The sequence below is a fragment of the Haliaeetus albicilla genome, chromosome Z (assembly GCF_947461875.1).
Source record: "Haliaeetus albicilla chromosome Z, bHalAlb1.1, whole genome shotgun sequence".
In the NCBI taxonomy this organism is placed as follows: Eukaryota; Metazoa; Chordata; class Aves; order Accipitriformes; family Accipitridae; genus Haliaeetus; species Haliaeetus albicilla.
In genome coordinates this window covers 12,854,437-12,881,695 of record NC_091516.1, presented here as the reverse complement: position 1 = coordinate 12,881,695, position 27,259 = coordinate 12,854,437, and the positions used below count along the sequence as shown (strand labels likewise).

The 27,259-nt window shown below is 39.6% G+C and overlaps 1 protein-coding gene across 3 annotated transcripts in view; it reads right to left on the bottom strand.

Moving 5' to 3' along the window:
* Positions 1 to 27,241, bottom strand: part of ARSB (arylsulfatase B) — a 66,420-nt gene extending 39,179 nt beyond the window's left edge. For 2 of the 3 annotated variants that reach the window (XM_069775953.1, XM_069775954.1), the window contains exons 1-4: positions 26,936 to 27,241; positions 24,056 to 24,242; positions 21,390 to 21,580; positions 20,619 to 20,826 (exon numbers count right to left, since the gene is read on the bottom strand). In XM_069775953.1, coding sequence (XP_069632054.1) covers positions 20,619 to 20,826; positions 21,390 to 21,580; positions 24,056 to 24,242; positions 26,936 to 27,217 — 868 coding nt within the window. In that variant the 5' untranslated portion in view covers positions 27,218 to 27,241. The remainder of the gene's footprint in view (positions 1 to 20,618; positions 20,827 to 21,389; positions 21,581 to 24,055; positions 24,243 to 26,935) is intronic. The other variant, XM_069775952.1, reaches the window with a different exon arrangement.
* Positions 27,242 to 27,259: the final 18 nt, after the last annotated feature.

Below are 27,259 nucleotides of genomic sequence, written 5' to 3'. Positions count from 1 at the left end.
AAGTGATGACTTAAGAATGAACCCTGACAAATGTCCTTCCCAGGATCATAAATATCTCTTGCCTGTGCACATTCCTTGCTAAGACAAGTCCACAGTGGTTACTGAACTCAGGGGCAATATTAATAGCATTAATAGATTTGTCAAAACTTCACGCATCAGAGCTCACTTCTCTGACAAATTCAGTTTAAATTGATCAACGGGCTCGAAAGTTATTGTTGGGAGAGGAAATTAAATGGAAACAAGTCCTGTAATACTCTATAAGGCCAGTTTTCTAAGAAAGTAAGCTTAATGTCCCCCAGTTGTACACACAAAAATCGTTATTGCCTACGTAGTGCAATGAAAAACTTATTTAAAAAGCTATAAAGAGACCTTTGTGTTTTATTTTTGGATGGTGGGAAAAACACTATAAGAAGAGTTTCCAAAACCCACTTAAGCACAGTATGGCCAACACACTAACTTTCTTCACCATGTGGACAAGTGGCCCAAGCGACTTCCTTTCTGTGACTTCTACTACCTGCACACACTAGCTTAGCAACTTCTGCTCATGATGTTGCCTCACATTAATGCTCTAGAATAGAGGTACTATTTTCTCTGCAAATAATCCAGAAACTGTTCTTCGCTTTAAGGATTTCCCTCAATGCTTTTTTTGCCAGCTCTAACGTAGGACTTAAGTGGGTAAATTAAAAATGGTAAATAATAAATATGATTTTGCATTTTTTTCAAAAGCAACAATGTGCCTTGTTGTATAGCTACTTATTTTCTGCTAGCAGACTAGATCTTGTTTCAATTATACTATAGAAAAGTAACTTTTTTTTTTTAAACAGCATCCTATTTTTTTCTCCTTTGTGACAGCTCAGGTTGCTGCATTCTTCTTACCACCACACTTGAGCTACACTCTGCAGCCCTGTTGACGTGCCTGGCAAATTATTCTAGACAAGCTCCTTGGAGAGGGCTTCCTGGAATTTCTCCACAGATTCATCCAGGACTGTATTTGGTGTTGTTATTAACCAGCTTTAACTCCAGTATTTCTTTTCAGTCTTCGTATTTTCTTAGTTCAAATAAGGAGCTACTCATAAGTCTCCTTACAAAAAAAAAGAAAAAAATCACCCTTGCTGACTACATTTACTGTGCAAATTGTGTTAGACAGTGAGAATACCTCATAAAAATATGCAGGGTTTACATAAACTGACCTTAACTTCTATTTATTCTAAACCTTCCATTCTCGTAAGATGATAAAACCAGAGTTTAAGTTTGTGATACGCATTATACAACATTGGTTACAATGGCAGAATTGTCATCCTAAGTATGTGTCCTAGTAATCCTAATTATCATGGCAAGTTTAACAACTGGTTTTGGCATCTGTAGAACAAAGAGTGATCCAAGAATACAGAAAATACTTATAACAATATCTCTGGGAAACACAGCAGTACTTAATTATCTCCTATAAGAAAAATACCAATCTTAACAGAAAATATAAAACCCCACCTCTTTCAGCACAACAATCCAATAGGATAAGTATTTCTGGACTGTTTTGCATTGTATGTCTCACAGCACAACAAATTCTGCATAAATAAATTTTAGCAATAAGTAACAAAAGACCAAAACTGCTTGGTATCACAAAAAAATATTTAAAATGCAAAATATTTTATGACAGCGAGGTTAATAAATTTAAACGTGTAACTTCTTTTAGATACCTAGGTTCGTTTTTAAAAATAGCCATCCAAAAGTTTAACAGATCTGTATGTATACAACTCATATATCCACAGAGCAAGAAGTAACTAACGAACATTTAAAGGAAGTATTCAATTAGGAATCAGTAAAAAAAAAAAAAAAAAAAAAAGGGAAAGATCAAGTGCTGTGTGCCAAGAAAGTCTTTGAATACGCAACCACTTTTTTTATCCTGTTCAGAACACAGCACAAAGAAAGCATTTGAAGTAATACATCTGCAAGCGAAAAGTAAGAAGAAAACTTAACTTTAAGCATCTAGGATCATATAAATACAATTAGATATCACAACTCAATTCATTAATCGTTTATCATGTACTGGTGCTTAATAACTTTAACCAACCATTAGAGTTTGTAAAGATCAAGCATAACATTTCTGGCTCCTGGCTACAAACACCTAGGTCTCCTTTTTTCCTGAAAACAGTTACAAAATACTTCCCAAATACTCTTACTGTATCTACAGTACTTTTCAAATCCAACATGGGCATGCTCCAGCTTTTTTTTTTCTGTTTTCCACCTGTGCTTAAGCTCCTACTTTTTTGAATTGATGAATTTCTCTGACGCTGCAAGAGAAAACTCCCATACCCTTTAATTTCTCCTCATGGGCCCCTGGAGTAAGCTGATCTAGCACACATCTGTCTCATACATAAACCATGCCAAGCTCTGTTTGAAAGGCTTGTCTAAAGCCACATGGTATTTTTAAAGTGAGTACAGACCAGAAAAAAACCCCAACTCTGATTTATTTTATAATGCAGATTTGGGCATTTCAATACGTTATCAAATTAAATCATCTTCAAAATAATGAGAAAAAGGAACATTTTAAGCTCCTGCTACTCCTGAAACTAAAGGCTGCCAACATACTAAAGCCATCAACTGCATGTAATCTAGCATGAAATATGTGCATACAATGTTTGAAGGGGAAATATGGTCAGTAATAATTCCTGGTACTTATTCCAGTTTCTTGTGTCTGATTAATAGATTAATTGCTTTATGAAGATGAGAGTGGAAGTCAGGTGGTTTGTCGTTGCTAAAAAGAACAAGAGTCCCTCCTATATGCTCCCCTTTCCATTTAAAATAAATAAGTATTGTAAATGTAACTCAGAAGAATGTTTAGTTTCCAAGTGCATTCCCCCTCTCTCCCTACCAAACAGAAGAGATATGTCCATATGGTAGACAGACACTCAGTAAACGGAGGACTGGGCAGGACTGACAAATGACCACAAGTATGCTGGGAAGCACTGAATTTCAAGCATTAAATTTTTGAAGTGCAGAGACTGTCCAATAGCTGGCAACATCTAGGTGTTTTTATTCAGTAAAAGCATTCGGAAGTTTATTTTGAACACATTTGGGCTTCTTCCTCTGCTTCTGGAAGCAGCATGACTCTCTTAGAACAAACCTAGTGTCGTTATCCAAACAACATTATGGATCTAATTAGAAGGCATATTTATAGCAGCTTTTGGAGGAAAAAAAGCAGGAAGTCAGGCCACTGTTATTGTGCTTACGTGTATAAGCAGCTATCAGCCAAAACTAACGCATCCATACTCCCAGATGTATGGAAAATACCTGACCTCAGGCCTTCTGGTTTTGTACTTTAGGCTGCAGCTGTAAGGTAAGAAAAGAGGATACAATTCCAATTACGAGGACAGGAGCCAGCAGAAAACTAGTTTTACATCTATTGCTGAACAGAGTAATGTACAAGAAAAGATGTCTCTGACTTCAGATGCAGCAGAAGTGTTAAGGTGTGCATGGCCTGCAGGGAAGGCTGCCAGCCTTAGGGGATCATTACTTCACTTTTCTCCAGTTTTGTCTTTTGAGGGAGAGGGACAAAATGACTACTTTGTCCTAACACCTTTTTTTTTCCCTTTAAAAAGAAAAAAAAAACACAAAAAAACCCACAAACCAAAAAACACTTCTAGGGATATGAAGCTGCCAAAACTTAGAATTACATGCAAACAGCAGAGACAAATGATCTAATGTACAGGCATTAAAGCCTCAGGGTTGTGCCCAGAACCCACATTTTCCATCCTAATATCCTGTACCCCCCCGCCTTGGTGTTTACTTGAGGGGGGACTGCTCTGATTGCCTTCTGTCTCTTCTGTGGCACACAATAAACAGAGCAATCTGGAGCTAATTTAAGAGGTTTAGCACATCAGGATGCAGCTGGGAAAGGTTTCAGAAGAAAGGCTGAGGAGGAAGAAGAGGGCTGTGCATGGTCCATCTGAGCCTGCGCACAGGAAGGCGGTGCAGATGGGCACCTTCCAACGATACCGCCTGCAGCCAGGGAAAGCTGCCCCATGTCGAAAAGCTCAAACCAGGTCAGGAACAGCAGAAACCTCAATGCAGGGAATTAGGAAGTCTGCTTCTAACAGCAGTAGTGGCAGGGCCACCACTCAGTGTCAGCAGCATTTCAGCTGACCATTGGTCATCCAGCAGTAACCCAACTCCTCCTGTGCGCCTACAACTTTTATATTTCACCCACTATAAGCCAGATGTCTTTTTTTCTTCTTAAGTGTAGGCACATGCATTGGCTTTACACAGTGCAAACTATGACTTGATTCCGGCAATTGGACAGATTTACATCTGTTTTTCACATCACTTTTGTTTGAGAGGACTGACTCGAGTTTTTAATCACTTGGGGCCCTAGCTATACCCAGAATATATTAGCTCAATTCACTAGCAGAAAGAAACACACATCTGCTGGCATAAAGACATAAAAATGAACAAAACTCTTTAGTTATTACTTACCACACCGGACGTTTGAAAAAAAAGGGCAGCATGCACCTTAGTAAGAAGTATTTGTCCCTCAGCTAACTCTCACACCAAGCACATAAACCACAAAAACTGAAATTCCAACTGACAATTCTCTAAACCAAACACACCAATAAAAGAGTAAAGAAAATAATACTCTTTATAACACTAGTCTTAGACTTCAGGGAAGACAAAAAAGGTAATTGCTTTGTGATCTGTTGCAACTATCCCATCTCCTGTAGGCTGTTTCATTCTCCTAGAGATGACAATGAAATGAAACACCCAACTTTATTTAGCATGCATGGACAAGGTGGAAAATGCATCAGTCTTGTATAGGTACATTCAGCAATGACCAAGCCTCTCCCAACAGCTACCTCAGCTTTTGCTAAATGCAATCAAGCTTCCAGGGTAGGAAAGGGATTATTTGATAAGGTAATGTGGTGACACAGACACACAGGTAATGAAGAGAAATGGAAGTTTACATAAATAATTTTCTTTCCCTTTAATGACCTAAGCCACATTTTTAACCAGTTTTCATAAATCTGTTTTTCAGCAATGGATTGTTTTCCAGGTGGAGAAATGGCAGAGAACATACTTGCTGAATGAGTATTTTGGAGTAATTTTTTGCTTGTTATTTATTGCTTTAACATCTTTGCTGGGTCACAGGTAACAATGGCTGAATAACACACTGCTGAATCTAAGAAAAAGGATGTTAAGCTGGATAAAACTGAACCTATTTTCTCCAAATACAGAAAAAACCCTAGTGTTTACAGTGTGCCTGATATTCTCCTCCTCAATTTTATCACATCAATGCTACATTCAAGTGAGTGACAAGACGGAGCACTTAATTTTTAATTTAAAAATGATTATTTTATTCCAACTTTGTGTTTTATTTTTTTCCCAGCTACATGACAAAACACGCCCTCTTCTAATTGCTCCCATGCTTGAATCTCTGCAATACGCCTGCAAGACACCATGGTAGTTCAGCAGTTTCCTCTTGGCGAGATCCAACCTTTCTCCAATGCCATCATCCTTGAACTTTCTGCCACTTTTGATCATATTTCCTGAATCGTGAAGTTGTGAAATCTCTCCTCTTGGCAACTACCTACCTTTACAGACCATATTCAGTCCTCAAATATACATATATAACTTAGTAATTTCAAAGGGGAACCGTTCATATGCACAACAGAAACAACTGTAGACTTCAAAGGCATAGTCCAATTGCATATTTTGCTCTTGGTGGGCGTTTTGGTTTTGATGGTTTTGTGCCTAATGATTATTCCTTAGAAAGTTCATCCTGGAAACTGTATGCTTTACAGGTTAACTGGTTTTCTGTTCCATTCCTGACACTGGGAAAGCAGAAAAATCCATAATGCACTAACAGATTCCTCTGCTCAAAGACAGTATTACACTATAAACAGAGCTTTAGCCCTGGATGGCCAAGTGTTTCCCAGTACACTCATACTTCAGAAATAAGTTAATCCGTTAATTTTCAGAAGACATTTTGCCTTTTTTTCCCTCTGCAAATTCCTTATCTAATGTAGTGATATGAAAGTCATAAAGCACATTCACTTTATGGTTCATCCTGTGCTTGCAAAAGGAGTCTGGCCACTATTGCTTGTCATCACTGATGCTACCAACAGTCAGAATTTATCACTTCGTTCATATTATTGACCAATCCTCCCTCAGCCTACTCAGTCCAAACTCGTATTAGCAAAGACCTACTGTTTCAGTCAAATGGGCAGGGTCACCATAAGCAAGGGTGAGACAAGAGGGAATGGTGGCATCCTGTGTAGTGAGCTCCCCCAGTTTCCACAACTACAGCTGCAGTTTTACCTTCCTTATAAGGACTTCTGCTCTCCTGAGAAACCACTACCTGACCCATACATGTGAGTCCAGAAGTCCCATCTTCCACCTACACCCACTTTGGCAAAGGAGTTGCTAATTCTTCAAAAACCCAACTTCCAGTCTCTCTCAAGATTACAGAGTAAATGACCCATTAAATTAGTCAAGGTCCTCAGGTCCATGCTTTCCCAAAGCCTCACTCCTTATTTGCCTTAGGCTGCAGCAAGATGTGCTTTTTTAGCTCTGACTAAACTAATTTAAAATGTTAAGCTAACTAAAAGCTCTCAGATTACACAAGAGGTCAACAGTCCCTAAAAAAGGCTGGTATAATTGCACATGTGCTTACTCTTAACACAGTTCCATCAAAATTATCTGGATTAATAAACCAAAACCACTGTAACTATTAAAAACGTTCAAGCTACCCAAGGTCACTTGAAGAGAATCACAGGAAGCCACAGATGGGAGACCTCAGGGGCAATCGCCTGTGAAGGGAGGCACGTGTGGGCAGAAAAAGCCCCTAACCTTAGTTCCACTCATCAGCTTCACTGTCTACACAGCTATTCTTCCTCCCGAGGCATGCATTTTTTCTTTTAATTTTTTTTTTTTGCATTTGCATTCTTTCTGCTACCTTTGACTTTCTAATGAACTGTAACTGTTGGCCAGCAGTAGTTTATAACTCCTAGTCAATGTGAAACATTTGTGGTCAGTAAAATGTAATTATTAAACTGTTTTAAACAAAGGCTTTGTTTTTGCAATCCATTGAAATAACTGGAATACAGCTTGATGGCAATGTAATGTGCCATACATTCAAGTAGGGAGGTATGAATTCATATAATTTGCAGTCTCAACTGCAACTATGTACAACTTTCATGAGAAAGGTAATGGAAGCCACTTTTTTTTTAACCCCAGGAAAACAGTAATGGAAGAATACTATTGAAAAAATTGTGACTTGACAGAAAAACATGCATGGGATGCCATTCTTAAGATCCGCTTGTTACAAATGCTTATTTGATTGCAAAATGTGTTACAATGCTGCAGTGCAAACAGAAAGCAGACTTAAAGAGATTTAACTATTAAAACTGACACTGTTTTGCGTATTGTGTCAACATATTCTAACTATTTCATTGTTAATTTGATAAAATATCTTCTTGCAAGATATCAGAAGTAGTGCAGTGCTCCAATACACGCAGTTCTCTGCAGTGACCAGTAATAATCTTTTGCATAGCCTAAACACGTAGATCATATATAATACAAGAAGTTAAAAATGAAAAACATGCACTGCAGTTGCTGCATTATTTGTTTTTATATGTAGTTGGTTAAAGCTATTTACTCTAAAATATAAGTGAAATTACTGCTGCAGATTTCTGGTTCTTCCCAACCAAGTCCCAGTAAAATGGAATCTTAATACAGAATTCAGGGTCAGCTCACTTCAATGTACACAAAGCTCTAGCTATATTTTAACTTCAGAAAATGCAATTAGAGGTCAAGAGCCTTTTTTTCCCTAAGAGCAGGCAGAGGCAGCATTCCACATGGCAGCAGTGCTCAAAGTTCAGATAAAAAGTGGGGGTGTTTCCTCCTGCTTAAAGAGAAATGTAAAGATAGATGCTGTATAGTAAGAGACGTATTCCAGTCATAGGAGACACATGAGGGTATCCAGAGATGCAGAGATATGCAAAGGCCATAAACACAATCAGTAGGAATGTATAGAGAAAGCAGAGAAAAGATTAAGACTGGCACATAAGGAACTGAAAAATACAAACAAGGATCCTTACAAAAGGAGGGGGAAATAGCTTATTAGTTCCAGCATTAGTAAGAAGAGCTGAAGAACCTGCAACGGACACTGCAGTAAGAGCTCTGCAAGCCAGTTTCACCAGACAACACATTTACATGATCTGATATGCTCACCCTTGGCCAAATCTTAACTTCCACATGTACACAGTTGCTTTCAAGATCACCGTGCTCAACTTCACCAGTTCTGAATGATGATGCACATCTTTCCATCTTCTAGCCTTAGCTATTTTACAGATTTTTTTCTTCCAACATTAAAACCTTCCATTATAGTTCCCAACCCTGTTTCATCTAAAAAAACCCTTCTTTTCTGCATACACAGGAGATGGGCAACACTAGGCCCATCTAAGCTTAAATCCTTTCTAAATCTTAGAGAAACAGATCATCAGGAAAATCCATAGGCAAGGGCATAAAACTATGATAGAAAACTTCCCTTCCACTTTTAAAGTCAACCAATTTTTAACTGATACAATATCTTACTAAAATCAATTGTAATTTGGAATAACTAACATGCATTTATGGATTTTGGTGTTTCTTTAGTTTTTTTTAACTCAAAAATCTGTAAAATGTATGCCTGCCTTGGCATTCAGCACACTTGTATTCTGACACTCTAAGTAAATTCTGCTGGTTATACCCTCCCATTAATTAAGGCAGAGAGGGAAAATCTTACTCCTTTAATGCATGCTAAAGTGAAATTGTCCACAAATATAGATCTGTTATATTCTATGCAAGAATAACATCGAATAATGGAAAGTGAGAGGGAAAAGAATACAAAGGCCAGTTGTGCAGAGCTTTTATTTGGAAGTTCTCCATTTCTTCTGAAGAGTTTAGCCTTTGCTCACATGTTTATTTGGAGCATACTTGAATTCTGGAATATTCATAAATATATGAAACAGATGTACTAACCAAACCATAGTTCATATGAGCATATAGGTATGAAAAAAATGAAAAAGCAGAGAAGGAAAACAGATCCAGAACATCTCAGCAGGGATTCGAGTAATCTTTTTCAGATACTACTTATCTGACTAAGGCTATCTTACAACACCTGCAGCTTCTTCCAAATTCTTAACCCAGACCAGACAATATTGTATGTTTCTTCCCCAAGTGAATCAATGATAGATTTTCCCTATGTTTCTATATTGATTCATAGAAGCAAGGGCTGTCCATGATTGACAAACTAAGTCTCTCAAAGAAGCAATATTTCTAAGTAAATATGAAAGCTTTGTGTGAGACAGTTCTGTGTTGTTCCAAACAACATTAATCAATTACAAGGGAAATCTAAAAATTTATGTATATAAAATGTCAAACTACAGTCTGCTTGCATTTGTTCTATTAAATAATTACTAAAGAAATAATGAAATACAAAATTATAAAAAGCTAAGTATTTCCATTTTGATCAATTTGTATGATCTTCTATAATATAATGCACTGGTGGAGTTTGTCCTGAGTGACATGGGACAGGTAAAGAGTAAAGTCAGAACCCTGAATTTTAGGAAAGCAAAATCCCAGCTGTTCAAGGAGTTAGTCAATAGGATCCCCTGGGAAACTGCCCTCAGGGACAAGGGAGCAGAACAGAGCTGGCAGATCTTTACAGCCACTTTCAACAGAGCGTAAGAGCTCTCAAGCCCCAGGTGTAAGAAATCGGGAAAGGAAGGCAAGAGATGGGCATGGCTGACTCGAGACTTGCTGGCTGAACTAAATAGCAGAAGGAAATGCATAGGCAGTGGAAGCAGGGACAGGTATCCTGGGAAGAGTACAGGGACGCTGCCCAGTTGTGTAGGGACGGGGTCAGGAAGGCCAAGGCACATCTGGAGCTAAACTTGGCAAGGGACGCAAAGAATAGTAAGAAGGGCTTCTACAGGTATGTCAGCCAGAAAAGGAAGGTCAAAGAAAGCGCACCCCCCTGATGAGCAAGACTGGCAAACTGGTAACAACAGAAGAGGAGAAGGCTGAGGTACTCAACAACTTTTTTGCCTCAGTCTTCACTGGCAACCTCTCTTCCCACACCTCTCAAGTGGATGGACTGCAAGACAGAGACTGGGGGAGCAAAGCGCCTCCCACTGTAAGAGAAGATCAGTTTTGCGACCACCTGAGGAACCTGCGCATGCATAAGTCTATGGGACCTGATGAGATGCATTCCAGAGACCTGAGGGAATTGGCTGATGTAAAGGCCAAGCCACTCTCCATCATATTTGAAAAGTCATGGCAGTCAGGTGAAGTCCCTGGTGACTGGAAAAGGGGAAACATTGCACCCATTTTTAAAAACAGTAAAGGATGACCCTGGGAACTACCGACCCGTCAGCCTCACCTCTGTGCCTGGGAAGATCATGGAACAGATCCTTCTAGAAGCCATGTTAAGGCTCATGGAGGACATGCAGGTGATTCCAGACAGCCAGCTTGGCTTCACCAAGGACAAGTCTTGCCTGACCAACCTAGTGGCCTTCTATGACGGAGTGACTACATCAGTGGACAAGGGAAGAGCTACGGATGTCATCTATCTGGACTTCTGTAAGGCCTTTGACATTGTACTCCACAACATCGTTCTCTCTAAATTGGAGAGATATGGATTTGATGGATGGAGCACTCGGTGGATACAGAATTGGCTGGATGGTCGCATCCAGAGGGTAGTGGTCAACAGCTCAATGTCTGGATGAAGATCAGTGACAAGCGGTGTCCCTCAGGGGTCCATACTGGGACTGGTACTGTTTAATACCTTCCTCAGTGATATTGACAGCAGGGTCGAGTGCACCCTCAGGAAGTTTGCAGATGACACCAAGCTGAGTGGTGCAGTTGACACACCTGAGGGACAGGATGCCATTCAAAGTTTGAGAAATGGGCCCATGTGAACATCATGAGGTTCAACAAGGCCACATGCAAGGTCCTGCACCTGGGTCAGGGCAACCCCTGGTATCAATACAGGCTAGGGGATGAAGGGATTAAGAGCAGCCCTGTGGAGAAGGACTTGGGGGTACTGATGGATGAAAAGTTGGACATGAGCCGGCAACCAGCTGCATCAAAAGAAGCATGACCAGCAGGTTGATGGAGGTGATTCTGCCCCTCTACTCTGCTCTGGTGAGACCCCACCTGCAGTACTGCATCCAGCTCTGGGGTCCTCAGCACAGGAAAGACATGGACTTGTTGGAGTGGGTCCAGAGGAGGGCCACAAAAACGATCAGAGGGCTGGAACACCTCTCCTGTAAGGAAAGGCTGAGAGAGTTGGGGTTGTTCAGCCTGGAGAAGAGAAGGCTCCAGGCAGACCTTGTTGTGGCCTTTCAGTACTTAAAGGGGGCTTTTAAGAAAGATGGGGACAGACTTTTTACTAGGGCCTGCAGCGACAGGACAAGGGGTAATGCTTTTAAGCTAAAAAAAGGTAGATTCAGACTAGATATAAGGAAGAGATATTTTATGATGACCGTGGTGAAATGCTGGAACAGCCTGCCCAGAGAGGTGGTAGATGCCCCATCCCTGGAAACACTCAAGGTCAGCTTGGACAGGGCTCTGAGCAACCTGATCTAGTTAAAGATGTCCCTGCTCATTGCAGTGGGTTTGGAGTAGATGACCTTTAAAGGTCCCTTCCAACACAAATCATTCTATGATTCTATAAAATCAAGCTATTCAAGAAAACATGACAGCAGATATTAAAAAACATTAGTGCTCTATGTGACAGATTAGTATATATCCATTCTGCTGAGTGATTCCTAGTGATACTAAAAGCAGTATATTTTCTTTTCCTTGTATATTCAAAGTTCAAAAGTTGGCTATAGAAGAAATCTAGATTCTAAAAGAATAATGGCAATATACAAAAGAGATGTTGTAGCCATCTCCTTTGTTAATGTTGGTTAAGCAACTAGTTGATCAGTAAATGGCATATATTTGGCTGTATCTTAACATTTAGTACCTTTAATAGTATTTGGTAACTTAACAGTACCCAATATATATGTAAATTCATGGTGGTTGTCTAAAACAATGTACAGGACAAGGAAGAAATACTAAAAGTCATGCAAGGAAGAGTCGTAAGGAAAAACTGAGAAAGCTTATTTACTCAAAGTTTTTTCTAAGCTTTTTTGGAATCACCTGTGGTTTTACATTAGAAGACAGTCTCCCACAGAAAGGAGAAGGTATTTCACCATTTGGATACCTAAGAAGGGCAATCAGGGAAACAGACAGAAACTCATACTCACCAGGTTCTAGTAAAACAAGGAAGGAGCCAATTCTTTCCCTCTCCTCAAGTTTCAGATGTATCTCCACTGTGCAACACCTGAGCTCAGATTGATGAAAGCTTAAAAACAAACTCAAACTCATATGGTTTGGGGACTTTTTTTTGCCTTTTCTTGTTGTGCTACTGCATTAGGAGGTTTCACAAGTTGTAAACAGCAACAACAGAAACACACTTCTAATCCTGAATCTCACAGCATCTAAAGTAACCCTACCACTGTGCCACCATCAGCCAGGCAGCACAATTCCCTTAACAGAGGATGAATTACAGGGGACAACGGATGAGGACAGATTTTCAACCACCTTTGTCTCACTGATCCAAAACAGTATGAACCACTAAACTGGATAACAGAAGGTGTTGCCTCTTTCTCTCCTTTATGTAATTGTGGCTTTGTTTTCCAATATTGAGTTTTTTATTTTTCTCTCTGATATTGTAATATTGCATTTTAAAAATCAAATGCAATTTAACCTTGAATACTAGTGACCATATAGGTTCCTTTAATCCACAACAACTAAATAATAATGGGTGTAACAAGTATACAAAAAGATGGCAGAAATAAGATGGCATATCCAATTCATTCACAGTTTAATTCTGTAAACATTTGTTGCACGCTATATATCTAGTGCTCCTTTGAAGGGCTGGGGCTTTATAAGCAATTATGCTCTTATACTTAACCAGAAACATATGGAGGTCAGTGTGAAGGTCCATCCAACTGAAGCAGAACTGGAAAGTGCATTAAAAGGTAACTGTGAAATTATTTCATATGTAGCTTACAGAGTTTAAGAAGCCAAATTAACAACGTTAGTGTCTTGGCATTGTTGAAAACAGGGGATGTCAATGAAGTGATTCACACTACCTATGATATTTCTATAAAGCAGATTCCTGAAGTTTGCAACTAAAAGCAAATAAAAGGAGTAACATGCACCATGCAAGCAACCTCAGACAAAGACAAACAGAAGATAGAAGATGGGATGAAACCCATATCCCTCCCTCTTTCTTGCTGTTGCCTATTTCTGATGGGGAGACTACAGAAAAGCCAAACCCCAGAAGTTTTGTTTACATGAAGTGCTGACATCTTTTCCATAATGCAAAACTGGGATTTGTATGATTTTGTTTTAAATACTATTGAAATTATTGAGGCAGTCAATAGTTCATAGTAATAAAAAGCAAAGAAGAGGAACTAAAAGCAACACTGACACAATAGTTTAAAACCCTCACAGTTATTTAGCAGGCATGATGCCACTACATACCATTTAATATGTACTTATTTAAAAATGAAGTGATGGATATAAGCAGGAGACAAGTCTACATACATAATTCTTATACACAAAAGTTTGGATGTAATACTACAATCAGTTGCCAATATCAACAAAACAAGCAGGCAGTTAGTTGTTGCTTTTAAAAAAAAAAAACAAACCAACCTTTTTAATTTTCTGTGTGAATTTCTTATATATGAAAAGCAATTAAATAGCATTTACTAGTGCCAAATGCAATATGAGCAAGCATCAGACAGCTTCAATGCACAGCTCTGTAAATGCATCTCATTTTTGACCTCCAACATTCTTGCTGAAACTCTAGGTCACAGAACAGGACTTCAGAGCCCTTCCTTTGTGTGATTTAAGCTCATGGTTGTGACTCACAGTTAAACAGAAAGCACTGTCAATAATAGTGGTAAAGGATCACATTTGGGGAAAATTTCTCCCCTCTGATCTTCACAGCATAAATAATGCTTACTCTGTATGTGTTCCAAGTGCAGAACTCCCATTGTGGTTTCATTAAAAAAAAAAAAAAGTACAGAATACACAGCAGAGATCTACACTGTGGATAAGAGACTCGCAGCATGAATTAGAGAATAACTTTGCCCTTAATTTGAACTCAGGTTCTTCCCTGCTTCCCCATGTTGCATCTGAAATACCCATTTGTTGCTGCATTTTTCAACCACACTGCAAGTGTGAGAGAAATACAAGCACAGTCCTTCTGATGGCTAATACAAAACATCTATGTCCAGTGAAATGAACCAAGATCATTTGGTTAAGATCAGCTGATGAAAAAACATCTGTTGCATACTTCAGTGTGATGCTGTATACTCTCAGTGGAAAGAGTAACTTTGAACGTTCAACATAAGCAGCAGAAAAGCGAGTCAAAAAAGTGTCTTTAGAGTGCTGATGCATTATTATGTTTTCAGTGCTTAATACAGATTTTTTTGTGTGTGCTGGAAGAACTAGTGAAAGCCTTTCCATTGGAGGGGCAATAGAAACAGAAAATTACACCTTTACTATAAAATTCTGCTAATGTAATTCTTGTTGTGCCTTAAATACACCCATAGAGCTTTTTGTTTTCCATCAAGGGAACATATTGCCCCTCCTGCATGAGAGCACCATTTGCTGAACAACTTTACTGAGCATTTACAGAGCAACTTTTACTGGCTTGTGCTCAGATAAATCAACCTCTACAGTTTTTTGCAACTCACCAGAACTGTGTCTTTATTCTCCTGACTTTTCTAAAGGCGGGGGGGGGAGGAAAAATTGATCTCATGGAAAAAAAAAAATGCATTTGATGTACACAAGCTTCCAATAGTTACAAATTTAGCCCTACAAAAGCTGCATGAACAATGTCGTTTTTCATCCTATTGGATTCTTTTTTTTCTTTTTTTTTTCCCCTCACAACAGCTTTCATGATAGCCGCAATCCTAGCACAGACAGTTTCAGGCGACTGCTTTCATTGTAAGCAGTCTCAGTAATTAAACAGGTCTCAGTAGTTACAGACCCTGCTGTGTCAGGTCTACGATAGTATTCACGATCCCTAAACACAAGAGAAACACAGAAGGAAATTTTAACCTAAAAACAACAGGAGTAACATGACAAACTGTTCATATGTCTGCAGTAAGCAACTTAAACAAGACACAGTCCAGAAAACTTTGGACTTCTCCCAGTGACAGAGCACTGAACCTGACCACTGATTTGGGTACAGTTTAATAGTATCATAGTTTAAGACAACCTTTTGAGAGCTGTAGGAAATTATTAAACATTGTTAACATGTAAAATGAGTTGTTTTCAGTATTCATCTCAGTCTGAGAAAAAATTTGCTAGGATAACTATTAGCACACTTAAGTCAAAGTTTACACAAAAAAGGCCAGCTTGCGAGTGGGAAAATTAACTTCTGAGTTTCATTTACAAGTGAGCTTCACTTTAAGCACTGTCATTTGCTAAAAACAGGAAGAAAAATTGAAGATTCCACTTATGCTGGAATTTTTAAACACAAAGGGAAAAAAGAAACGAGTGTCTCTGGCACAAGGTCACCCTCTGTTCAGGAACTCAGGTTTGGAGTGTTAGGTTTTGCACGGAAAAAGCAGGGTGGATGATGAGGCGTTAATGCTACAAGGAAAGGAAGATAAATAAATGTTTCCTACAAAACATTTTGGGTTTTCACAGGATTTTAAAATGGGGGGTGGGGGGTGGGTAATGAATGGATTAACTATCAGCTTCTTCTCAGTTTTCATTTTGAAGTTAATTTCCATTATAAGATAACATTTCCACCCTTAAGAATACATTATCACAAATCAGTCCAGATGTCTCATTACTATTGTCTGCACCATATGGAAGAGAAGATAATATTTTATTTCTAAAAACTTTATTCTTACCACCCATACTTAAACGTGGAAAAAGCCTAAAAAGAATAAAAGCCACCACTGGCACATAAAACACTAACCACATGCACCTTTCACTATTTATCACTGACATGCAACAATTCTGACCAATGCAAGTTCACTGCTCAGCTGCAACGTTTGCCTGTATGATATCAAGCTTAGAAAATCACAAAATAGAAAAGTAGTATTTGGGAATATATGGATGGATTCAAATAACTAGTTTGAATGAAGGTGCTTGCAGCTAAGGCACCTATGCTTATTTCCTCTTAGGAAGCAGCAGATGCTCAGGCAGTAGATGCCCAGGCATCTTCCTCACTGGCAATGCACTGAACCTCTCAGAACCTCCTGACAAGACCAGTTAAAGCAGGTTTTCAGATCTGTAATTGAGCAGGTTTACTAAAAAAAAAAAAATCTGACAACACAACCTTCAAAATTAGCACCTCTGACATCACAGCCAGAGAATAACTGCCCTAAGCAATCTGTCCTTCAGCTGGCTTGGACAATTTGCAGTTAAAAGTCTCTCCAAAGTCCTTTACCAGCAAAAGAGAAGGAGCGGAAGTTCATTCAGGAACAAAGACATGAGGGAGAAGATAAAAAACTGCCCTTAGGGAAGCACTGAAAGTCAGATCCCTGGTTTCTACCAAAGTAGGAGCTGGAAATAAGCAAAAAACCCACTGACATTTTATTAGACAAATGCTACAATATGCTGGCTGGAATTTAAAAAAAAAAAAAAAAGACTGAGAAAAAGTCTTTATTAGGGTAATAGGAAATTGGGGGGGGAGGGGAGAATGTAGGGGTGTGACAGAGAGACTGTATAAATATCAGTAAGTATGTCCAAAACAATCTGTGCTCTTATTAATCATAATTCTAAAATGATAAAGAGACCCTCTTTTGGAGTGAAAACAGTCATCACTGTCACATGCTCCATTATGGAAAGGATTTATGTGGTTTCCTCTTAGCAATGTAAACCAAGGCTTGAAAAGTTTCACATATTTTACTGTTCAAAGCCCTCTTACGGCAACTACCAGACATTACAATGCTAATCCACATTTAAGAATTCACAGACATATTGGAAGAAAGAGCAGTAAGGAGTTTAGCTCCAAAATTATTTAGTATATTGAAAAGCTGAAAGTTAAGCAAAGCAAAGGATAGTAGCTTTAATACAGAACTGAAATTAGAGGTCAGATTCCTTTGCTCTAATGTTGGCAGGTTTCCATGAAAACTACCTGTAATAGTTGCAGAAACTATAAACACATGGTATTTACAGCAGATCCCCACTTCTTACCTCAAATCATAGGTCTACATTTGAAGAAAAAATTTGGACTCTAAGCCAGTGTTAATAGTGCTGAGGTAAATTTTTACCACTTGAATGCTTTTTATGACCTTTATTTATTTTAAATCAAGGCCCTCTTCAGGAAAGCTGGTAGTTATAGTTTCTTACGTTTCCTAAAAAGAAAAATAAACCCTACATCTCATTCTTTTTGATTTCAAGTGGATAAAAGGCTGTGGGTACACAAGACAGTGCTGCATCCATTTTTATCTGTTTTGCTTGAACAAGCAATGACTTCAATTTCACCACCGATCTCATTAGCATAGACTTAGTTGTATCTGCAGTACAAAAGGTGCACCATAGAAGCAAATTCTATTTCATATCACACCAGTCAAGACTTTTCAAGCTACTGCTTGATACACAAATATAACACCACATAGCATTGAACTAGCTCATCTTTTTCATATTTACCTGTGGAAATAGCTTGTGTATCTGTTCAAAAAGACACCAGAGATGTTGATTTACACAATATACTGAGGGAGTCAGACTTTGCTAATGACCAGATTACTTCATTTTTGGCCCGATGTCTCCATCAGGCCACTATAAAGAGGAACTGGAGTTCTTCTACACATTTTACAAGGCCCTTTTAAAATGTGCAGTACTTCTGTTTGCCAACTGGCATGTTTTCAAGGCAATCCTGTTTGAGCCATAACATATACAAATAGGAAGAAACAAGAAAGAGTTTAATAAAAAGAAATCTACCATGAGAGCAAAGATTATATCATGTTCTAGATTATTTTAATGAGCACCCACTAAAACCAAATCTTTAATTTTGGGGTCGACACTTCATAGTGAAGGAATCAACTAGAAGACTGTACATTTGTTGCAATGCCACTTGCTATAGCACAAAATAGCAAAAGATCCTTTGTAAATTATTTGGCCGGGGCGGGGGGGGGCAGAATTTTGAACAATTGGGAAATGCAGACATCCAAGTGTGAATTTTGGCTGCAACTACACAGAGAATAGTAATGAATCTAGTAAAAATCTACCCTAAAAGTAGGGTCTTCACTTCTTTTTTCTCTACAGGTTTCCAACAATACAGTTATCAAACCACCCAGGTTTATAACAAAACAGAGAGTGCTTTTATGATCCTGTGTCTTTAATTACTATGCTGAGGAGACACATAGATACTGCTCATTAAAATGACGGATACACTTTATCCTTCCCTAGGTTCTCCCTTGCCATCTTAATTTAAATCCTCAAATTGATTCTTAACCCCACAACATGGGAAGAACTCTCTTGGAGAGAATTCGTGATCATAGAGGAAAACATGTTTCTCTTGCTGCACCAAGCAAGAGGAGGGTCTCCCAGTCCCAGGAGAGTACTTGGGGCAGGGAAAGGGGGCACAGCTTCCTCGAGCAGGCATGCCCTCAAGAGCTGAAGGTACTATGATACTATAAGTATATACTCATACTATAGCTACCCCTGCACATTAAGACTCCTCATTGAAAAGGACTTGAAAGCTGTGCAGAGAGGTATCACATAGCACAACTCTCTGCACAAGATGCTCAACTGCAGACCCTCTTGTGTTTCTTTTCAACCACATTCTAATGCCCATTTTAAAACACACCACCTGCAAAAGTGATAAATATAGAAAAGCTGAATAGATTTCACACTTCTTTCTTTTTGCCTTTTTTTTGCCCCTCCCCCCCTTTTTTTTAATGCTTAATGGTTTCAACTTTTTTTTTTTTTTTTTTTGGAAACTGGGTCTTTAATGCATGCAATGTTTTATGCCTGTAAAGAATAGCTGTTTGAAGAGAGAACACTGAAAAAACCCGAATCACTGTCTCCTGGCCTGCTTGATCTAGACCCGATTTCCCTGCACTTCAATCACACTAAATTCCACTCCCAGCAGTTTAAAATGTCAGTTAATTCAAGATAAGTCCCATTAGATAGGGCTGACACTGGATTCTCCTGACTGTTCAACTCTCATTGAAATGTACCTGTAATTGCTTGAAAGATAACTACTGTTAAAATCAGGGTATACTGTCATTGTTTGGAAAAAAATTACTTATAAACAAACAAACAAAATTTTTCTTTTTAATTCAGTCATACCCAACTCAGTAATTCCAACTCAGATGTCTTTAGTTTTATTCCACAACATACTGAACAAACATTACTGAAATAACTCTACCAGAACCCCATCAGTAAAGACTAGATTTTTTCCATATGGAATAAATATTGGTATCATTTTCCACATGGCTTTGCTTACCTTCAGTTCTAAATATGAAAACATCGCAAAGAGAAACAGGCATAGAAGAGATATCAAATCCTGTTAGAGCCAAAACCTGGACACAAATGTAAGGCACACTATAAGGCAAACAGGTCTTGACTCAAAACAAAATTCCAAGTGCTATAGGAAGCAGCTGCTAAAATCAAAACACACCACTGCATTTTCATCAGACCTTGGGGTTTGGGGTTTTTGTTGTTGTCGTTGTTTTTTAAAGTGTTCACAGAAAATTCATTTGCCATTTTGACAGCCCTAATATGTAAAGCCTGAGCAAAAAAGCAACTGTAAGCATTGAAAGGCTACTTCCCACTCCCAACCAAAGAAGAACAACTATTTTCCTGAAACCCAGCCAAGCAGCTGTATTCCAAAAAGGTTCTGTTTCATTCCTAATTTGGAAACAAAGGAGATTGCTTTGTAATGTATTATTTGCATTACCTTAATAATCTAGAAACCAGATCATGTGCTAGCGCATACAAAAACTTAGCCTGTAATTTGGCGGCCTAAACTGTATCATCATATATTAAGCTTTTTTTATTAACAGACCTTTGTTTCATGGGAGTAAGGTGCCAGTGAAATATTTTAAGCAAGACAAAAATTACTTGTTATGTGAAAATAAGGGAATGAAAGAGTTTTAGATTCAAACTGCTTGCTGTCTTGCTGTTCATGCTTCATGCAACATGTGGCAATTTACAGACTGAACAGACAACTACCTATAGCTCAGGACAAATGAATTTGGTAGATTGCTCTCTGTAAGGATTCAATCCTGACAGACACTCAGTAACCGGAGTGGCAAGCAAGATGTCTCCAACTTCAGAGCACTCCTTGGTTTTTACAATGCTGTTTTTACTCCAACAGGAGTATCCCCCATTTGCACAGATGCTTCTTCAGAGTTGTTTTCATCATGCTTGAGAAAGCCATAAGAGTGGGGACAGAAACTGCTCCTTCTGGTATAAAGTCCTGTTTCACTTTCATTGCTCTTCTGTACTTAGAAAATACACGGAGGAAGGACAGAGGGGCCATATGTCTCTGCAGTCAGCTTGTTAGACACTGTATCAAAGTTATTACTGAAAGAATATTTAAATGAACTTACCAGTAGAGAAAACAAGAACTGTGTTGTCCCAAAGACCGTATCTTTTCAGAGCGTCGGTAAGATTTCCTACAGCCTCATCCATAAGAGTCACCATCCCTGCATAATGGCGCCTCTTTACATCTTTAATGGAAGAATATGGTTTCATATATTCTTCAGGAACCTCAAGAGGTTCATGGACAGACTGAAAAGCGAGGTAGAGAAAGAGGGGCTGGGGTGGAAGGGATAGAATGGAAATTAGTTGAACTTAAAGTACTAAATGCAAAAGTTACTGCAGCAAGAGCAGCCCTCATTCATCAATAGCTGCAGACACTGTGTTTTGATTTCTTCTACACTTCTCTCTCCTAATCCCTAAACATAAACTAATAAAACTTTGATAAAGGACTTTTGCGAAGCTGTGGAAGAACATCAGGTGTACCTTTTCTTCATAGCACATTTGTTAACAGTTTCTTTCAATGAAACTTCTCCCATTAAACTTTCCATTCTTTTTTCAGAAGAGCAAACTACGTGCTAAATCATCTATATAAATTCATTACCTGTATTATGAAAAAAGAAATGGAGAAGAGCAGCAGGCAGGGCTGTGCAGCCATTGCTGATTCTGACAGCAGACAAGGCAAGTTTTACCAGTACTGCTTCTCACATTTAGCTCTATGCACCCTGCTGAATAGCCCCGAATTATAGCTCAAGCGCAGCTCGCTCCATTAATACTTCATTAACATTTTTTTAAACATTCTTCGGTGTTGAGGTTATCAGAGTAACAGCTGCTGACTGTACCTTCTCGGTTTTGTGACTGGCTATGAGATCTATAGCTCTTTCTGTGAATAAATTAGTGGAGTACATGTTTTTAAATGCAGTTGCAACTTCTTCTCCATCTCGAAAGTCCAGAGCGCAACGTGTTACATTCCTTGCTTTGATGAGGACACAACGGTCATGAGAATAATAGTCTTCACTCCCCAGAAGATAGCCTAGAACAGGAAGGAAAAGATGTCAAATAAATGGGCCAGCATCATATCACATAAACAGATACACTGGAGGGAAAAAAGTCAAAAAGAAATGTTAAAATGTTGGTGGTTTTGAACTGAAAGACTCATTCAGCTTTTGACCACCTGTAGTGACAGACTCTGACAGGTCTAAGTAGCTCAATATTTAATACTTCATAGACTTTTCATTGCTAATGCAAGCAATAATTTCAAAACACACAAAACATTTTGAAAGCAGTTCAATGACTTCATATTTATAACTTGATATCAAACACATTAGCAGTAAACTAATGCACTGATAGCAAAGGCAGCAACCTATCCATGTACTGCTCTGATTTTTAGCTGGTATGACTTTGTATATTTGTATTTTCACATACGACTTCTCTCTGTATTAGAAATTTTGGAATTTTATTTATTTATTTATTCAAAACATCCAAGTATGAAGCATTTTTTGTCAGCTGTATAGTCATTTCTGATCCACTGCTGACACCAACTGGTGAAAAAAAAGACACTATTATTTAAAGATACCGAAAAGAAACAAACTATGCAAAAATTCTACAGGTATAGATTTGCTCCTATCAAGGGCTATATTGTTAAGCATGGAGTACCTTTGCTCTTTATCAATCAGAAACAAAAGCCTTCAAAATCATTTGAAACTCAGTAATTATTACTTTTGCAATTAAGATTACAGATTTATCCCCCAATACCCTGAAAAAAAGAGACCAATCTGCAAAAATATATTCTTGAGTTCTGCAAAACCAAACTAAAACTGGAGACAAAAATCCAAAAGAGAGGAATTTCTCTTGAATTTTTATTCAGCAGCTTCAACTACAGCTACTTATGCAAAAAAGTATGTGTGGAAAGAATGATTTTGTGTTTTAAATACAATATCAACTTCTAATACATTTTTAGAAAGAAAAAATGGCTTTTCTTTTAAAGCATAAAGACTGATTTTTGTGGGCAGACTGCCTACATCAATGTACTCAGAGCTGCAAGTTGCATTTCTCCATTTTGAGTGCCTGCTGGGCGAGACACTGTGTCAAGTATGCCAGAGAATCAAATGCCCTAGTTGCAATCAACACCCACTGGAATTACATGAACATTATAGTATATTAAACCACTGCATTCTCTGAAAAATAACGTCACACTGAGCACCCAATGACCATACCCAGAGCCAGCCTGTATTAAGGCTCCCGCATTAAGAGCCTGCTCAGTTCCAGGGTGAGAGTTCATGAGTAGCCCCAGCCTACCTACATTTATGCCGTCAAAAAGATCCCAAGCTCCTGCGAAGGGATGGGAAGAGGCATATACGTTTAAGCAACGAGCCATTATATTGTGATCCATATATATTAGCTTAATTTAGTTGTGAAACCACAGTCCCAAGCTCCCCCAAAGAGTCAAACAAGACAAACAATCTAAGGGAACAGTTCTTCCCACCTAAAGTTTGGCCACTGCCTATAAAGGGCAAGTAGCACAGCCAGGCTCTTCATTTAAGTACCGAAGGTTAGACAAGGTTACACAGGCTTCTGCTTAAGTTTCTCTGTATCTTACTTTCTCAGCTGTAGAAGTCAGCAGCAGTACTATCAACAGCTTGCGAAGTTATTTGAAGACAATTAACTGTTTTGAAATTCTCCATTCAATGAAAGTGTCTTAAAAACAACCAAGTGGAGATGAACCACTTTGCATTTGTACCGTGTAGCATGAGATGTATTGCAGACAGCCTGATTCACATAACATCTGTGACATTTGTGCAAAACTAATAAATATCCAATCAATATTGGGACAGCAGCCTTTGCAAGAGGAAGAATAAACAGCCTGTAGCTACAAGTTGCTTTGTAAGTAACACACTCACACTTGGACAATCTAATTCTGGCATTTTTTTTTTTTTAAGTCTGAGGGTTTGACTTCACAACTTGTGAGTTCCTGCAGCAGACCTTTTGGATACTGTTTTATAGAGTAAAACCACGCAACTTCACACCAACTTCCTTGCCACAGGCTCTGGAAAACCAATGCTACTCTATTCACAAAGCATGAACACAGTGTGGTGTGATATCTGTTTCTCTCTTTAACATACCAACTTTTAGAAGTGTAACATTATTTGCAGAGCAAGCCACATCTACTGTCTGATCTAATACAAAATGTTCAGATTAAAGAAAAACACACCGATCACTACCTTAAGCCTTCTAACCTTCGTGGAACCAAATTAAATGCAGATCATAAGAGAGAAATACTTTCTTTGGAGCCACTCAATAATTACAAAATTTTCTTCAATAAGTTGTAAGGCTTGGGGATGCATGTAAGACACTATCTTATTTTAAGCAGTTATACTTGGGAAACATGCATGCCCAGGTATTTATTTACTGACACACTAATAGTAAATCTGCTATTCTTAGAAGAATGGGGCAGTTTCTCATCATTTTTAACCCCACATTTATTGCCCATGTTAAATCTAACCATTACCAAAGTAAGTATCAAATCCTCTGCGGGTTGGAAGGCATTCTTTTCTGTACATCCCTAAATGCCACTTCCCCACCATGTGAGTCACGTATCCCGCCTCTTTAAGTAGCTCTGGGAGGAGTTTCTCATCCAGTGGCACGCAGCTGGGCTGGCACGGCCAAATTATCTGGTGTTGTAAACCTGTGTGGATCTAGCAGAGAAAAGAATGAGAGATTAGTTACAATGCAGCAATGTGTTCCTGTAGGCTACTTTATAAGCAGCTGCAAAAAGAAACACCGCTAAAACAGAGGCTAGCATTCATTTCAGGGGCTCCTGTTTTTACCGATATAGCACCGAGGAAGATGAGGAAGCTGCAGGTGGAGGGCAGGGGTAGCATGGAGGAAGACAACGAAATAGCACCGCAGGTGTTAACAAGGTCTTCCTTCCCAGGCATAGATCAAGTGCAATGAAAAAAAACCCAAACCCAAAGTCTTTTGTGCTTTCATCTAAAAATCTAAAGGTAACAGTTACCATCATGGTCTGTTTGAAGGCCAGGGACAATATCTCAACATGGAGTGAGAGATCTTAAATGGGGCAGATATGGGCAAAAATGGTGCATCTGAAACAGGTGAAGCTACCAAGTTTTGCCTGTATCAGAGAACAGCCACCAGAGGAAAGGATGATAAAAGGCAACAAAGCTACTTTTGCATTACTCTTCTACATGGAAATTATACATACACATTTATATATTTATTTACATACTTAAAATGAGTGCGAGCACTATAAAAAGAAAAGGCATTTGGATACTGGGGATGATACAAGTTTTAGACACTGCCTAGATCTTACCTTTAGTAGTTCCACATAAGTTTCCAGTCTTAACAAGTGGTGAATTTTCTATCTCTTTACAAAAGCATGACAGATAATGATACTCCAAGTAGTACATTTTGCCTGATGCAAGGAACCACTTCAGTTACTGTGTACTATAGTACTACCGTACACAGTTGCCTTTTGTAAAGTCCCCTACCTCCTTCAGAAAAAAGAGTCAGTACCCTAAACCTAGGCCAGCAAACATATACATACAAGTATTCTTGTTTATTTACTAAATATTTCTAGTAATCCGCCTCTGTCAAAGCACAAAACCTCCAAGACCCCTTAGAGCACAAGATAACAGATTTTTTAACTCCGCTACCCGCTCTAGTGTAGTGAACTGCATGACTGATTTTTAAAGCATCACTTTAGCAACACTTTGAACTGACTTTTAAACCAAATAAGCACTGATCTTAGGAAAGTAGGTAAGCAGACTCTTACAAAGGGCCTACTAGTTACTAATTTTCTTTGAAACAGGAGCTGGACAAAACCTTTTTCTTTTTTTTTGTAAATGCAGTATTATAATAGGTTATTAATATAGTGAAAGATACAAGCTAGCAAAGGATTGTAATTTCTTCCACTGTCTCTAGAAAGCAAGAAAAAGGAGAGGAAAACAATAATAATAAAAAAACCTTCAGCTTTCATAAACCTTTGCTCTTCCTTCTTAAAGGACTGGAAGGTGACTATCAAAATTCCAGCTCCACATAGGACTAGATTTGGGTTACTTTCTCAAATCTCTGAGCAATTGTTAATCATATCAATGGGTAAAACAAAACAAAATCCCACATATTTGCTAGATAATTATTCCCTGTAGAGAACACCTCCTCAGTTTTATAAAATTTCCACTTTAAAGATCGTTTGCGGCAATGTCCTATTAGCCCTGACCCATTTCCAGGTAAGCACATCCAGAGTATGAACTGTATTCTAGAAACAGTCACAATGAAGAAATGTTTTCGGTTATTTAATAAAACAATTTAAAGTGTTGGCAAAGCAAACATCAGTTACATCTTCCTATTAATTATTATTGATTCTTGGAGTTTCTAGGAACAGAACAAATGCTGCTTGGAAAGAGTAGCACCTAGAACAACCTTCCTGCAACAAGAAGAAGTAACATCCACTAATACAGGACAACATTTATTTTCATTCTGAACAGTTTCTTTGACAAATCACTATGGTTAACATGCATGTGCAGGACTTTTTGAGAGAGATGGGGAAGTTTCTGAAATACGCTTAACCGTTTTGTGAGTTTCTTCTTTCTGTCCATGCTGTATTCTTCTCCCCGCCCCCTCCCATTTTTGCCAAAATTGCAGTAAGGGAGGGAAGGGGGAAAAGTACAGCTGTATGATAAAGCCCAATTCTTATACCTGTGCAACCGAAAAAAAAAGGGGGGGGGGGGAATAATCACGCCTATGACTACCAGGCAGCTAGACACCCAGACTAAGGATCAGTCTGGACACACTCCACCGAGGGGCACATAAATGTTTACACCGTCGGTACCGCAGGAAGCAGAATGTACAGGTCAGGATGCGCTGGAAAAGCTGCTGCACCAGCTGAACTGGTGGTGCCGACTCGCCTCTGGCTGCACCTGGACCGCCTGCCTGTCCCGTTCAGAAGTGCGTTACAGGAGAGGTCTAGGACGGGGATATTTTTCGCGACACGCTGCCAGCCTGTTAAATCAACCGAAGCATAGAGAGCCCCATGGCTTTTCCGAAGCGGAGTAACTTGCGCTAAGCCCACGTTTCGCCTACCCCCGAGCTAGCAAGCCAGCGGCAAGTGAGGTAAGCCTGCACACGAAGGCAGCCGGTGTTCGTACGGCAGCCTTCTCCCGAGCGCACCTCCACGCGCGACACGAGAAGGCCACACCACGCAGGGCGGTGCTAACGGCGAGGAGGGCAGACGCCCGCCGCCCGCCGCCCGCCGCCGCGCCGCGGCGGGACGGGGGCGGCGCCGGGGGCTCTCCCGCCGGCACCGCCGCTCTGGGGCGACAGCTCCGGGACCGCGCGTCCCCGGGGTGGCCCCCCTCGACCCGCGCCCTACCTGGTAGCGGCCGCTGAGGAGCTGGCTGCGGGAGGGGGTGCAGAGCGGCTGGGTGTAGTACCGCTCCAGCCGCACGCCGCCCGCCCCCAGCGCGTCCAGCCGCGGCGTGCGGATGGCCGAGCCGTGCCAGCCCACGTCGCCCCAGCCCAGGTCGTCGGCCAGCACCAGCACCAGGTGCGGGGCGGGCGGCCGCGCCGCCGCCAGCCGCGGCGGGCAGAAGGGCAGGCACAAGAGCAGGCAGAGCGGCGGCAGCGGCGGCGGGACGCCGTCCCGCCGCCCCATCCTCGCCACCAGGAACTGGGGCCGCCGAGACCGCCCCGGGGA